This window comes from Hippichthys cyanospilos, chromosome 2 (genome assembly GCF_059441005.1).
Source record: "Hippichthys cyanospilos isolate Australia breed blue-spotted pipefish chromosome 2, RoL_Hcya_1.0, whole genome shotgun sequence".
NCBI lineage: Eukaryota > Metazoa > Chordata > Actinopteri > Syngnathiformes > Syngnathidae > Hippichthys > Hippichthys cyanospilos.
Window position 1 is genome coordinate 11,685,213 of NC_142370.1, and position 11,174 is coordinate 11,696,386.

Below are 11,174 nucleotides of genomic sequence, written 5' to 3' on the forward strand. Positions count from 1 at the left end.
TGAAAAAAATGAAGAAGGCTTTGCATCTGTCGGGGGTCCCGTGGGGCATGCCGAATCAGGGATGGTGAAACAGCTTTTAATGGTAAACGTTATAGAATTATAGAGAGCGTCAGGATCATTTATCTCCTATGGCCTCGATGGAAGTCGCTTAAGCACCTTTAATCGCTCTTTCGGGGGAGACAAATGTGGATTTACAAAGACGAAAAGGCGACCCTTTTTGCAGAGTGCTCTCCTTGCCCACTTCCCCTGGATTTTCTCAATGTCTAGTCGTCTCACATGCGGAGACGTGAGAGCATCCGCTACATACGTAATGAAGCCAATTATTGCAGCAGCGGGAAAAAACAAAAACAAAAAAAAACACCACATGGCCACAGAGGATACATTTAATAAAACATGACATTTTCATCCTACTGTTAATTCTGTTTACACATTAACCAACCTCAAAATGCTTTTAATGTCTTACTGTTTTGAAGTGAAACAAAATGTTCCCCTACACAAATGCCACACTGTACAAAAGCCTTATACTCGCTCAGAAATTTGGGATTGCTTTTCAAAAGGCCCGCACTTCGCTGTTATTTTGATGATCGATTCATTTTCTTGGTCGATGAACTGAATAAGCAAAAAAATATTCGTTTCTGTTTCTTTAAAAACGTCACATCATTTCAAACGGACAAATTAATGATTCAGTTACTGATTGGCATGTCTGAAACTGCAAAATTCTCATCGGCAAATCTTCTATTTTGATGTAATATAAAGATAACTCATACGCTTTGAGGGACGACCACAGGAACAGCATAACATCAGAAGCTGACAGACGATTTAGAATCAAAAAGAGAACCAAATGATTCACTGATTATTAAAAATAGTTGATTGGTTTAATGATCAATGTTGATTCATCGTAGCATCTGTAAACGTTAACATTAGGAGGAGGAGAACCTTGTATTTCCTGTTACATAAATACTACGCACATTTCATGCAGAAAAAAAGTGTTTAGATTTTTTTTTTTTTTCACCATCAAGGCCATTGATGGCATTCCTATTGGGATTGGATGGCATACTGCTGCAGTTATGACTCAAACGGTACAAAAGAAACCTGAGCAACTTACCGATTATTGACCTACAGTTTTATAAGCATCTGTGTTTTATTAGTATTCCAATCAATATCTGGCTTGAATTTGACTGAAAAAAAACAATAAAAGAGACAAAAGACTCTTAAGATTGCAGTGCATGCATGATTGCATCAAAAAACAGACATTAAATCTAACAATCTAATGTGATTTAGTCAAATATTGTATGTTATAAAAAAAATTAAAATGTGTGATATGTTACCAAGAACAGTTATTATATCTCAGATGAAACTTTATTCCTTGTCAAATGAATTATTGCACTAATGTAAAAATGTATGCACATGAATTCAAAATTGTAATGAAACCTGTAAGTTGAATGCAACGCAAAAGGTGAATAAAATCCAATTTTTAATGATAAAAAACTTGAAATTTAAGTTAAACTACACTTTAAGGTGAGGTGAAACGTTATGATTCTTTTGCATATATTTTAATTTTGAAGGTGCCAATTTAAACATGCAAAATTTAATTTCTTTTGAATTTCCGATTTTTTAGCTGTATTTTTAACGTGTTCGGCACATTGGCAACACTAAAAATATTTACTGAATGAACATTTGTGATAAATAAATGTAAATGAATGAAATTCACCTTACCATAGACGCTACTGCAGTTGCTGCTGCTGCTGATCATTTCGCGCTGGAAACGGAGCAAAGACTGCAATTAATTTATGGGGATAATTAAAACACAATTTCACTCTCAGACCGACAAGGAAGTCTCATTATCTTTCGCCATCGACTCAAGTTGAGACAAAAAAAAAAGACCAAATAAAATATGCATCGCAACTTGTTGTAAGGCAAAGTGCGCGTGTTTGTCTGCGTGCGTGTATAAGTTGTGTAAAATGAAGCGGAGCAGATCCACGGAAAAAAAAAAAAAAACACACACACGTCAAGGCCTGGCAGGTGCGCTAAATACGACGTTTCAGAAATTAATATCAGAACGCAAAACTTGTTCAAATCATTCGCAGATACTGTGGTTAACGTCCCCACCCCCTTTTTTCTAGACTCCCCTTACCTGTTATTTTAGCCACAGGTCGACCTCGGGTGGGGAGGGGAAGGGAAGGGGAGTGGAGTGGAGTGGAGGGGGCGGGGGGTTGCGTGCTCGCTGTGCCGTTCTAGGACAGCATCCGAACCAGGGAAGGTTCGCCTGTTCGCTTCGGGCCCGGTCGAAGCATGCCTCCGGTTTGAGCGTCTCAGCAGACGCTGACCACAGCCGCCACTGCCATGTTGAATCTCACCAGCAGCGGCGGCGGCGGCGGAGGCGACGGCTGCACTTCCTCCTCCCAGCAGATGCTTCTCACCCTGACCAGACCGACGCCACGCCAGCTCCGGTGCGCATGCGCACATACAGCGTCCTCAACGTACAGCGTCCGTAAGATTCCTTCTTTTTTTTAAACTCTATTATTTATTTTTTAATAAAACCGTCGGTGGTGGGAAGGAGGAGCATGTTCCAAATTAATTTCTTTTCTATTTATTTGTTTATTTGTGATGTTGTCGAAAGAATGAGGCAAGGAAGTAAAATACTTTTCTGACTCTGTGATGTTTTTGCACTTTTTTTTTTTAATTATATGGGAAGTCACCTGAGGCTAGCTTTTTCTGACAACCTTTGACCTTTTTTGTGTGTACTTTTGAGTGTTTTGTGAATCAATAAGAAAGTAATGGGGAGGAACTACGTGTTTTGGAATTGTTCAGCAATCTGATCTTCGCTTCCCCTGGCCTAATTCAGAGTCAGAACTGCTTCACTTAATAAGACACAACCTTTAACACTCTTACCCCTGGACTGTCATACTCCAGTCCACAAAGGCTTTGAGTCCTGCATGTCTTCCAGGTTTCTTTGTAACACATCCGATTCAAATAACGAGCTCACCAGCCAGCTCTGCAGGAGCTTCATAATGATCTGATCATTTGAATCAGGTGTGCTGCAAAGAAAAAACTGGGAAAACATGCAGGACACAAGCTATCATGGACTGCAGTTTGACGCTTGAGGCGTAAAAGGTGCAAGGGTGTCCAAACCTGGTCCTCGAGGGCCGGGATCCTGCATGTTTTCCAGGTTTCTTCCCCTGACACACCTGATTCAAATGATCATCTCATCAGCGGAAGTTTGACATTGACTCCAATCATTTGAATCAGGTGTCTTGGGGATAAATAAAAATACATTAAATGGTTATGCATTTCAAAAACCTGCAAATAAATGCGACCAACAGTATCTTTTGAATATAATCGTAGGTCTAGTTATCATGAAATGATATTACATGGGGGGTGGCACTGCCATGTTTGTTATAGCTACAAACAATGGTAAATGCAGCACCTCCTGCTGTGCGCAACGAAAAGCCGTCTAAATCTCACAAATTGTCCCTTTTAGTGGGGGATATGAGCTTTTATGAGCTGTGTAGAAGCTAGAGACACTTAGTCATGAACTAAAAGTTCATTCATTTTTTAAAATTCCACAATTATTTCAATAATATGCAAAAACAATATTCCATCGCGTAAACATACGAGCATTTTTTAAATATAAATATAATCTTAGGACCTGTAATCACTAATGATATAGGTTACGCTATATCTAACAAGAGGTCGATGTGTTTCACCAACATCGTTTTGCCAGATACTCAAAGAGCGGCTAGTTGGCTTGGAAAGTGTGATCACTGTCGCGTAAATGCTCCAAAATCCTTGCATTCTCTTAGTTCACCGTTAGATGGCATTACATTTGACTCACTGTACATTTGAGATAAATAAGTTCTTTATTCTGAATCCTGTTGTGTTGGGAAAAAAACAAAAGCTCAGTCCAAGGGGGGGACAAAAACGCATCGTGATGTAACTATCGTAAAAGCAGGGTCACACACATACTTTCACAAATGCACCTTCTATGTCAGATGTTTTGATCCTCCCCAAATTGCCATGTCAAGAGTCACATGACAGCCACTAAACCTTTTTTGTGTAGCCTGACCACATGATCCTTACTGGGATTAGCTCATAATCAAGTTCAATGACATTATCATAAAAACAATGAAAAGCATTTTACATATTCACCATGGCACAAATAAATTGTATCCCATCTTTACTGCCGCTTTTCAAGTCCTTATTTGATGTCATCTAAAATAATTGTCATCACTTAACCCCACCGCTTGATGTCTGCAAAGACTTCAAATGTAATCTTCAGAATAAATTAGAGCACAAGACGTCTACCATAAAAGTGATGCAATAGTCACACTACAGCTCATTCCATTCCAGATGATGTGTTCATTTATTTTTCTAGTTGAGATTTGTTTCCAAGGACCCGCATTATAATGTTGCGGTAAATGCGGGTCTTTATTTTACGTTTTTTTTTTTTTTGGTTTGTTTTTCTAATTGACAACCGGCATGGCCACTTAAGAGTGCCTCGTGGTCTACCTTGAGTGTACGCGGGTAGACAGGCAGAAATGTGAAAGGGTGGAGAAAGAGGATTTTTTTGACACAGACAGGGAGTGCTAAGTAACTTGGAGATGGCTCCAAAGCAGCATTTTATTTGAAGGCTCAAACATGCAGTTGTGTGTAAGCATGAAAAAGATACTAAACAGAGTGCCATTATGACTACATTGGCAATTTCATGACTTTTTCTGATTCAAGCAGCGGCGCTGTTATTTTATGCTCAGAATGTGAGTCTATTCAACTATTAGTGCTTCATTTTTACTGCCCTCATTGCTCTATTACTGGTTTTTCGTCTGTTTTAAAGCCTACTTTATTATTTGCTCGATTGTGGAAAGGAGTCTGCTTGGGGAAGTGAACAGAATAAGAATTTATTATGTGGTATTACAAACCATTTGACACTAAAACTTGAATTAAACAGTGGAAAAATAAAATGATATTGGTAAAAGAAAACACTCATTTTTGATGAAACGTAGAAGTTTTGGTGTGCGGGATCATTGGAACGTTGAAAATGCTTGCTGAATGGGATTTTTTTTTTTTTTAATCCCCATTAGGAATGAATACCGATTCCTGGTGTGAAACTGTTGAATTTTGATGTTAGGAATGAGAAAAATAATGGCCAGCCTGGGAAGCATAAACATTTGGCACATGGTGAAGTTGGAATGGTTTGAATTGGTCTGGAGATGTAAAAGGAATTGAATGGCAAATTTTGCATGCAGCATTCCTAGAAAACCCCCTTGATAACTGCCGTTTGTTTATATCAACTGCATATATATATATATATATATATATATATATATATATATATATATATATATATATATATATATATGAATGAATGTAAATTTATTATAACAGAAGAAATGTATTATTTAATAAACCCTTGATTGGACATGAAAATCCTGGCTGTCACCCTAACCAGATGCAAGTCGAATTTATCATTCTTTCATGTACAGGAAGTTAGCACTGGCTTCGCTGACCAAGCTTCCTGTTTGGTCTCTGCATCCGAGAGAAGAAAATGAACAAATATATGGCAGAATGTCCTGACCTTTTACCGCAAGGAAACAACATTAAACAACACAATATGTTGACACTCATCCAAAATTGTTTTTTTCTGCAAGGGGTGCTATTTGAAGTCATTCTGTGCTTTGTTTGCCCCAACACTAGAAAAATAAAGAGTTATCAGGGATTGAGGTCTTCGGGATTGAATGACAAATCCAACCCATCTCGGCTCAGGTTAATTGTACGGTAAATGTTTCCAAATTTGTTGAGGGAGGTCAAAACATATACAGTAATTGGTGCACTTATGCAAGGAATTTTATGAAACGGCGCGATCATGACGAGTTTACATCTCACCGGTCTTCATCTTTGTCTCAGATCCTTAATGGAGCGGTCACCATTAACTCGCCTGTAAATCTCTTAGGCAATGTCGTATGCTTCAAATGAACCCCCAGCAAAAGTGTTTGAAATTCATGAATTGCGGTAGTACTTACATCACAAGATACATGAAGTCATGTCTCTGTCTCCGCAGTTCAAATATCGGTAACACAAAGTGGTCCCCTGGTAGGCTTGTGATGTCTTCTCAGACTGGAGCGGCCAACCCCAAGGTGCACATCCTTATGATTCATATTTGACAACTGAAGAACACTCAAATAGGACAAAAGAAGTCATTACTTATCGTAATATGAAGACTTGGTGTTGTAGCTTTCTGGAGCATTTTTCTCATCCAGCAATCAATGAAGCAATAAGTAGGAAAATCCTCGAAATGAACAGTGGACAGACAAAATGTTGTTACCGTGTGCACAATTCATTTTCGCTTTGCGGACGTTGTCACTTTTGTTGTCAGCTGCTTGGACATCACTGGTTGTGTGTTAAAGGAATACATCAGAACTTTCAGTTTTAGTTGATTATGAAAAAAGTGGGAGTGTTTTGCATGACGGATGAGGACCAGCGGCTCTTTCCAGTGGCTGAGTGAAAGACAATTAGGGATGAGGTCATGAAGCTAATTGCGCTTAAAATATATTGTATGTTTGAGATTGTTGTGTGGCTGATGGCTGTATCGCTAACACAAAAAGTTCTGATAGCTAACATTTAGTATTATCATTTAGATTTGCGCGAGTCCACCAGGAACAGAACCAGGAACAACTTTGAACTCACGCTGGCCATTGTTGATTCTTGACTGTCCTTTCATCCAGGTAGCCTTTTTTTTTTGTCTCCTCAGAACAAACTTTGGTTATTTGCAGCTTCTACCATCACTGCAGTAATGGCGGGGAAACATTCAAATATCTGTAAAAGAGGAAGCAGTGTGCCAGACAGCAGTTGCCATATTTGTAGTTTTTTGTGTGGCAGGTTTCCTGCCACCCTCCTCCAAATTGCTTAATGCCAGTAAAAGCAATTAAAGACTTTCCTCAATCCATGACAAAAGTATCCTTCAACGAACTTAATGTTCCATCAGAAAAGTCGAGAAAAATGTGTTTGACGATTGAAACGTTTTTTGTTTTTTAGAGTTTCTTGAAACCATTTTAGAAAACTCAGTAGAAAACACTGTATGCAAAACAGCGTAGCAGCTACTTCACATTATATTATCATTTATTCAGGCTTTTCCCATGAAAAAATATACATTTTAAAAACGAGGAAGGTACTCATTTTTAGATACCGTATGTTAGTTTTTGTTGGGCTTTTGTTGCCGCAAATAACAAATTCATTTTTATTACTGTTCATATCAGGGATGTCTGGATCACATTTTGTTTGCACCTCAGTGAGTCACCTGATTTTGATGCTCTGCTGATGGTGAGTCCCGACCTTAAAATTTTGACTATATATATGTATTTATTCAACATTTTCTAAAACATTTTGATCCTTCTGTTTCTTTCAGGTTAATCAGGTGGCATATAAAATCAGCAGCAAAACTCACCAACCACCGATATACTGTATACACACAATTTTTTGGTCTGTGTTTCGCTGCATAATTGTATTACTTTGTAGCATTATTGAAAAAATGTAAATAAACAAAATATTTCCACCCAGCACCCCCCATTTTGATCATATGAAATCCTGGGTTTCAATCCAATTTTTGATCACATTAACGGGATGTGGACATACCTGCTTCAAATGTATTTTGTACATTATTGTGTGTGTATACTTGCTGGACGCACTTGATGTTTCTCCTGCCAAGTATGGAACAGAGCCGACCAACTGAGAAAAAAGTGGACCAGTGGAGTTGACCCTGTCATGGAGATGACCCCCATGCCACTCAACAACATTTGCCACCGTTTCAGCCAGGAAGAACTGAAATATGTGAGTTTAAAAAGCTGATTTTGGAAAAAAAATGTTACCAGTATATGACCAATCACTTGAATCATAAGAGTGACGTGCTCACGGATTAGTTCATCGTGCTTTGGTGCATTAAATAACTATTTCTTTAGAAGCTTTAGATGTCCTGCTCTGTAAGTGGTCATTGAATCCATCTGGAGTCTTTTACTTAGCCATGCAACTATTGACTGCTGAATTGCAAGCACTTATTTAAAATTTGCAAAACCTTGTTATAGCTGAAAATCAATTGGCCAGACATACCTCGGGAGTGCCACAATAGAAAGACACTGCCAAAAATGCACAGATCGTGTTTGTGTGTTAAATAACTATATGTATGTATATATATATATATATATATATATATATATATATATATATATATATATATATATATATATAAAACCATTTATCGTGGTTTATGGGAACGAGGACAAGGAATCTTAGCTTTACTGATTGCCGTTGTCAACATACTTGTGATGAAATGGTCAACACACTCATTCACACACATGTGCACATCTTCGCTCGAGGGGTCTCAACAAAACACTAGTGAAGAATCATCTGAACATGCTGGAAGGTGCCCTCCATCTGCTCTCTTATTCGTACGCCTCGAGGAGCCTGAAGGGAGTGCCATCACACTAACACATGAACACACCTGCACAGATCAATAGATGCACACGTACACACAAATTCACCCACCTACGTTTTTTTTTTTTTTTTTTTTTTCCTCCACATGCACCCTCAACCCTGTTGCTTGCGAACCTAGACACTTTTCCACCTGACAGGTAGAAATGAAAAAGACAGTTTGGTTTGATTCTTGCACTGGGATTCACAGATTTTGTTTTTGTGAAATTGTTATTTTAGCTTTGCATACTCTTTTTGGTGTTTAGCTCAATGCTTTGAGTGTATAAGGGGAAATACACATTTTTTTGGGCAGTCCCTACACTGTAAGTGTAATTATTGCACCAAGATTTTTTACAAGTGCAAAATTACATGATACTTAAAAAAAGAAAAACTTTCATAATTAAAGATATATATAAATTATATATAATATATATATATATATATATATATATAAAAGGAAGACCATTGAGGCGATATTGTGATTAGCGAATGTACAATATTTTGATCAGTTTTGATCAGTTCAATGTGTTAACTAAGTGGCCGTATTGAACTTTAACCTGCTGTCAACATCTGGGTGAATTTTCAGCTCTCTTGCCTTCTTTCAAGCCTTTCCCTTTGAAGTAAAATAAATAAATCCTTGAACAGATACACACAAGTGCTTTTACCGGCGGATCGTTTCCCGGTGGGCAGCAAAATAAATAAATAAAGAATGCAGAAAAGCCGCGCTGGCCTATAAACTGCACGGCTCAAATCATGAAAAAAAAAGTTGTGGCTTATAGTCGTAAGGATTGTAATTACTTAGCGATTGTCAAAGGTTTTGAAAGCAGTGCTTGAAATCCAATGAAGAGTGTCTAGTGGGCAAGCTGGTCTTTTTGCATATTTTATCTCTAGTTTTGGGGTGACGTCCTGGCATAATATGCAAGATTATTTCAAGTGATTTATGGTTCTGGTGTGAATTGTGTCGACATTGACCTTCCCTTGATTTTAAAGCTGAATGATAACTGGCCAGGGAGATACGAGGTGTCAAGTTGCTTCTAAGAAATATGAATTTCTTGATTGTTGCGGGATTACACAGCTGTGAGAAATGCTTCAATTCATCAAGTTCACTGACTGGCTGCTGCAACCTGACTGGAATGTGCCCTTATTGATCCGCCGGACTAATTGCAATCTGAATATTGGTGTTGATGTACACATAAGCCAAGCCCTTATTTTAAAATGTCATGTAGAATAGATGCTCATGTTTACATCCAAGGAGAATGCATTTGCGTTTCAAGGAAAATTTAAATGCATGAAGATAATTGCAACGATAATAAAATGTGCAAACGCTGAATGTTGAGCGGTCACCATTTCAGTTTTTGCATTGTCTCACATGGGCATTAAGCACTGACACTAGCCCTAACACATCCATACATGTTCTGTCGCCGCTTATCCTCACAAGAGTCGCAGGCTTGCTGGTGCCTACCCCAGCTGACTTCATGAGCACCCTGAACTGCTTGCCAGCTAATTGCAGGGCACACAGTGACAAACAACCCAATCACACCTGAGGATAATTTAGTATATCCAATTTATGTACAGTATTTTTATAGATTATTGTGTGTTGCATTGATCTGTTCACAAAATAAATCATTAACTTAATTGCTAACAAATATTTGTCCACAAAAAAATTAATCAACATAAAGTGTCAGACCTGTTCTCAAAACCTAATATAAATAAATCCTTGTCCACAGAAAAATATTAAACATAAAGCATTTTGTTTTGGGTGTTCACAAAAATCAATCCTTAACTTGACTGGTAACGAGTATGGGGGAGAATTTGGCTTTTTACAAAAATGAAACTGAATAACCTACTGAACATAACATTCGTTTAAATAACTTATTTTACTGAAACAATTCAGTAATTCAATCATCACTTTTAAAGGATGTTTGCATATTTGTTTTTTTTTTTAATCTTGAGTACCCCCATTTGAGAACCGCTGTTTTAGACGATAATGCTGTTTTTGTTCAAAAGAAAAAACCCCTAAAGAAAATGAAATTATTTTTGGTATTTACATCAACGGCATCTCACATGACAGTGAAAGCATTGAAGGAAAGCACTAGGGAACTGAAATTTCACCCAGAAGGTGACATGTCAAATTTCAACATGGCACGTCCACTTAGTTATCAGGAGTGTGCCATCCCTTTGTTATAAGTCTGGATGAAAATGACCCAAAATTGGTCAAGATACTACAACAAGGATTCAAATAACGATGAGGCTGTCCCTCATCATTACTGACCGACTACCCCCCCCCCCCTCCTTTTTTTAAATAAACAAATCCATTTTTTGTACTCCTCCATCCTCGGCAGAGATGTTAACTCCACACTTCTATGTGGATTGTCAATGTTACCAGACATATTATACTCTCTTTCCAGGGACTTTAAATGTCTCCCCTACCTTTGTTTGCACTTCAATTTGCATATCAAAAAAATCCCTTGGGACACTCTTCGCATATTTACATCTGATTTGGAACGTTAAATGAACATGTCAAAAACAGTCGAGTTTGTATCTTTGCGAAGGTGCGAGGACTACCAAGCTATGTATAATTAGCAGCAGAACATGTAACGTTGCCAAATGAACAAAAGAAGCGGAATTCAAACAACACCGAGGCACCTTTCATCTGTTGCCTTTCATTACACATATTCAAATATTTCCATTGCACCCTTGAACCTCAGTGATGGCTC

The 11,174-nt window shown here is 38.0% G+C and overlaps 1 protein-coding gene and 1 long non-coding RNA gene across 3 annotated transcripts in view; one reads left to right on the forward strand and one right to left on the reverse strand.

Moving 5' to 3' along the window:
• LOC148427297 (fidgetin-like) overlaps positions 1-2,434 on the reverse strand; it is a 27,162-nt gene extending 24,728 nt beyond the window's left edge. Inside the window, exons 1-2 of the mRNA XM_088407788.1 lie at positions 2,135-2,434; positions 1,717-1,759 (exon numbers count right to left, since the gene is read on the reverse strand). Of these exons, the coding sequence (XP_088263914.1) occupies positions 1,717-1,753 (37 nt within the window). The 5' untranslated portion in view covers positions 1,754-1,759; positions 2,135-2,434. The remainder of the gene's footprint in view (positions 1-1,716; positions 1,760-2,134) is intronic.
• On the forward strand, positions 2,214-7,690 carry LOC148427298 (uncharacterized). 2 transcript variants are annotated; one of them, XR_015864754.1, is made up of 5 exons: positions 2,214-2,491; positions 6,056-6,131; positions 6,633-6,719; positions 7,251-7,314; positions 7,400-7,690. It is a non-coding gene; the product is annotated as an uncharacterized LOC148427298 (long non-coding RNA). The 2 variants fall into 2 exon arrangements; XR_015864755.1 differs by lacking the exon at positions 6,056-6,131.
• The last annotated feature ends 3,484 nt before the right edge of the window (positions 7,691-11,174 follow it).